We start from the raw sequence: 3,444 nt of genomic DNA on the forward strand, positions 1-3,444 counted from the left end.
TTTGAAAGTGAGTTGACATGTTTGAATTTCGGTAAAAATTCACTAACGTGCAACGACTACGACGCTACGATAGTAATGCGAGATAATTTCTATTCTCGTTAAATTTTTCACGACACTATAATAGTGGCCGCTCCGTGTGGCTGTGATTGCGAGCGTTCTTACTATCAAAATATATAGATCGGCGATCACCATTGACATCATTTATCACTCATCAGACATTCAGACGACATTATGGACAATTTATCCTAGACGAACGTTGAACCGAAATAATATTTTATTAAACTTGTCTAACGATTAATGGATAATACTACTGTAGTAAATATGAGTGACCTCAGCTTTAGTGGTTTGTACAAATTTACATGAATATTTAAGTAAGATTTTTTTTATTTTATCAATCGAATCTTTTTTAGATGCAGTTACAAAACTAGATACGCCATTTGATGTGTTTAAATTCGATTGTAAGGATATGATATCAAATTCCGAGGCATTTAAATTACGTCAGGCATTACTTACTATGACATTTAAAAAAAAATCCTGTGATCTTTATTCGTTTTCTCAATCATCAGACTTCATTCGTTCCACAAATATTAAGAAACCTAAGGAAGTCGAACAGTTTTTAATATTTCTGGAAAAAATAAAACAAAATATAGCTGCTTACTTAGGAAAAACATTTAATAACATGATTAGTGTGTCTTGTTCTAAATATGATCACGGAGGTAATTTTTTTTTTAATAAATTACAATATGTAAGCTTTAATAACTATATTGTTTGTATACTTAGATTACTTACTTTGTCACGATGATCGTGTTGACGATAGATCTGTGGCATTCATATACTATTTAAATTATGATTGGCTTCCGGAATGGGGTGGCACATTAGATGTTTATTCTGTTGATGATAACAATTGTGCTACAGAAATTGTAAAAAATATTAATCCAGAATTTAATTCTTTGATTTTTTTCCCTGTTGAAAGATATACCTATCATCAGGTAAGATATTAAGTTTTTAATTTTAATTAATTTTTCTAACAATCTAATTTCATGTTTTATTTAATAGGTGGCTGAAAATACATCTACCTTTTCTCGTATTTCCATTAATGGCTGGTTCCATTGTGATGACCTGTCTTGGCAAATGTATCCCTATCCATTCAAATGTTTATCTCCATTTTATACACCACATGCAGTTTCTGCTAATAGGGTATTTATATAATAGTTAGAGTATAATATTAATAATTTGGTATTTATTAAACTTAAACATTAATTTTTGTGGCTTTAAAAAAGTATACAGCGTAATCAATTTAAGCGCTTACATTTAGTATTGCAGTTTTAGCTTGTATAACTTTATGTCATTACTCATTACAATAACATTCCAGTAAAAATGATAGGTATTTCTTAAAAAAATGTATTGTTATATTTACAACTTAAGTTTTAATTTTTTTTTTAAACAACAAATTTCATATTAAAAAATCAAATTTTGAATGAGTTATTAATTGGCCGTAAATAGGGTGTATAACAAATATTGTTGAATATGCTCATAAAAATTCAGAATCATGCAAAATTAAATTCCTTTGACACTTATTTGAAAAGACTAAACATTAAAAAAAAAAAACTATTACAAAATGTATGATAATAAAAGAAATAAAAAGTATAATAATAATTATAACCAAACTATTATTTTTAATTATTATTTTTATCATTATTTACATCTCAGATACTTCTTATTACTAATAGTATTGATGTATTTAACCTTGCAATGATATCTAATTACTAGTGAAAAAAAAATATTTACAAAACCATCAAAACTTCAAAATGAATGTGTACACACATAAATGATTATCATGTGCATTGTATACTAAAAATATATAAATAAATCTGTCTATTATGTTAAATTAATATATAATATATCTATTGTTTAATAATAAGATGAATAAGGTAAATAATATTTTGATTTAGTAATTATAAACATAAATTTATATATCAGTGTAGGTCAGTTGCTGAAATGTGCATAGAACCAATGTTTGAGGAACCTATTTTTAGAGAAGCTATTCGAGATACATTCATTAAAGATGGATTTATAATGTGTGAGGGATTTTTCAAATCAAGTATGGTAGACCATTTAAGCAACGAGATATTTTCCAATAACATGCATTGGAAAATCAAAGGACCTTTAAACAAAAAGTAAGTATTTAAAAGTCAATATTGTTTATTCAAACATTGATACATATTTAATTCATATATATACTTCGATTCTAGGCATTACAAATATGTAGATCTTGATGAATTACCACTCACAATGTTGTTTGTTGTTAATATGTTAAAGACTGATCGCATGTTTCAATTTTTCCAAGAATGCTCAGGTTTTGAATTTCTTGGTGGTAAGTCAACTATCATAAGTTATTATAAAACATTAAATATATGCAAAAGTTTTCTTTTTATTATTATGAATACGAACATTTATTTTTTATTTTTAGTAAATATTGAAGTGCAAAGATGGCATGGTGGACACTATATGGTATCGGGCGGAAATGATGGTTTAGCTGGTTTTAACGTATTAAGTGTATACTTGTTCTTTAGCCAATGTTTTGGTGAAATGTCTGATGCTAATAAAGACGATCTACACTATGTATTTGAAGAGAAAGATACATTAACACCAGTAAATATATAAGTGTTACAATTACCCAATATTATAACTAATTAATCTTACTATTTTTAGAAATTTGCATGCAAGCCTCAGCACAACACTATTTTTATGGTAAATCGGGATTCCAACATGGATTCATATGTTAAATATTGTAAAATAGTTGACGGCCATGCATGGACTGTTGTTGTTGCAAATTATTTGATTAAAAACGACCATAGATTAGATTGTAAATTACACAGATTCGACGATTGATTTTATTTATAATTTTGACATTACTACGTTTACAAAACATCAATAATTTTCCTATTGTAATGTGCTTATTATTATTTTTTTTTGTGATTAAATCATTATAAATGAATAGTTTTATATTCGTTTTCTCAACTAAGTGTTCTTAATTTATTAGTTATTATTTATAGAAAAAATTAATGTTAAAATATTACAATTACAATCTAATTTTGATATTATAATATAATTATCATTTACCTAAATAATGGGTCTCTAATATTTGTCTTAAATAATAAAAAATATAACTTTAAGTATTGCATATTAAACAATATTATTATATACTATGCATATTAGTATATAACATAATGTTATTATATTTAAGACTATTAAAAATTTATATGTTTTTGTATTAGAAATGAAATATAGATTTTCTATGAAGTCATGTTAAAACACTTTAGCCATATTATATCAAATTTTGTAATTTCATAAAAACTAAGACCTGTATAGTGTTTGAAATCTTTGTAAAAAAAAAATTAATGTAAATAAAAATGTAAAATAAAACTGACTGTTTAATAAATA

The 3,444-nt window shown here is 25.4% G+C and overlaps 1 protein-coding gene across 1 annotated transcript; it reads left to right on the forward strand.

Annotated features, from left to right (window-relative positions):
• On the forward strand, positions 1–3,444 carry LOC114122307 (prolyl 3-hydroxylase OGFOD1). The gene is made up of 8 exons (XM_027984926.2): positions 1–343; positions 411–716; positions 781–989; positions 1,057–1,197; positions 1,981–2,177; positions 2,253–2,374; positions 2,471–2,652; positions 2,713–3,444. The coding sequence occupies exons 1-8, from the start codon at positions 298–300 to the stop codon at positions 2,890–2,892; spliced, it is 1,383 nt and encodes a 460-aa protein (XP_027840727.1). The 5' UTR covers positions 1–297; the 3' UTR covers positions 2,893–3,444.

The sequence above is a fragment of the Aphis gossypii genome, chromosome 1 (genome assembly GCF_020184175.1).
Source record: "Aphis gossypii isolate Hap1 chromosome 1, ASM2018417v2, whole genome shotgun sequence".
In the NCBI taxonomy this organism is placed as follows: Eukaryota; Metazoa; Arthropoda; class Insecta; order Hemiptera; family Aphididae; genus Aphis; species Aphis gossypii.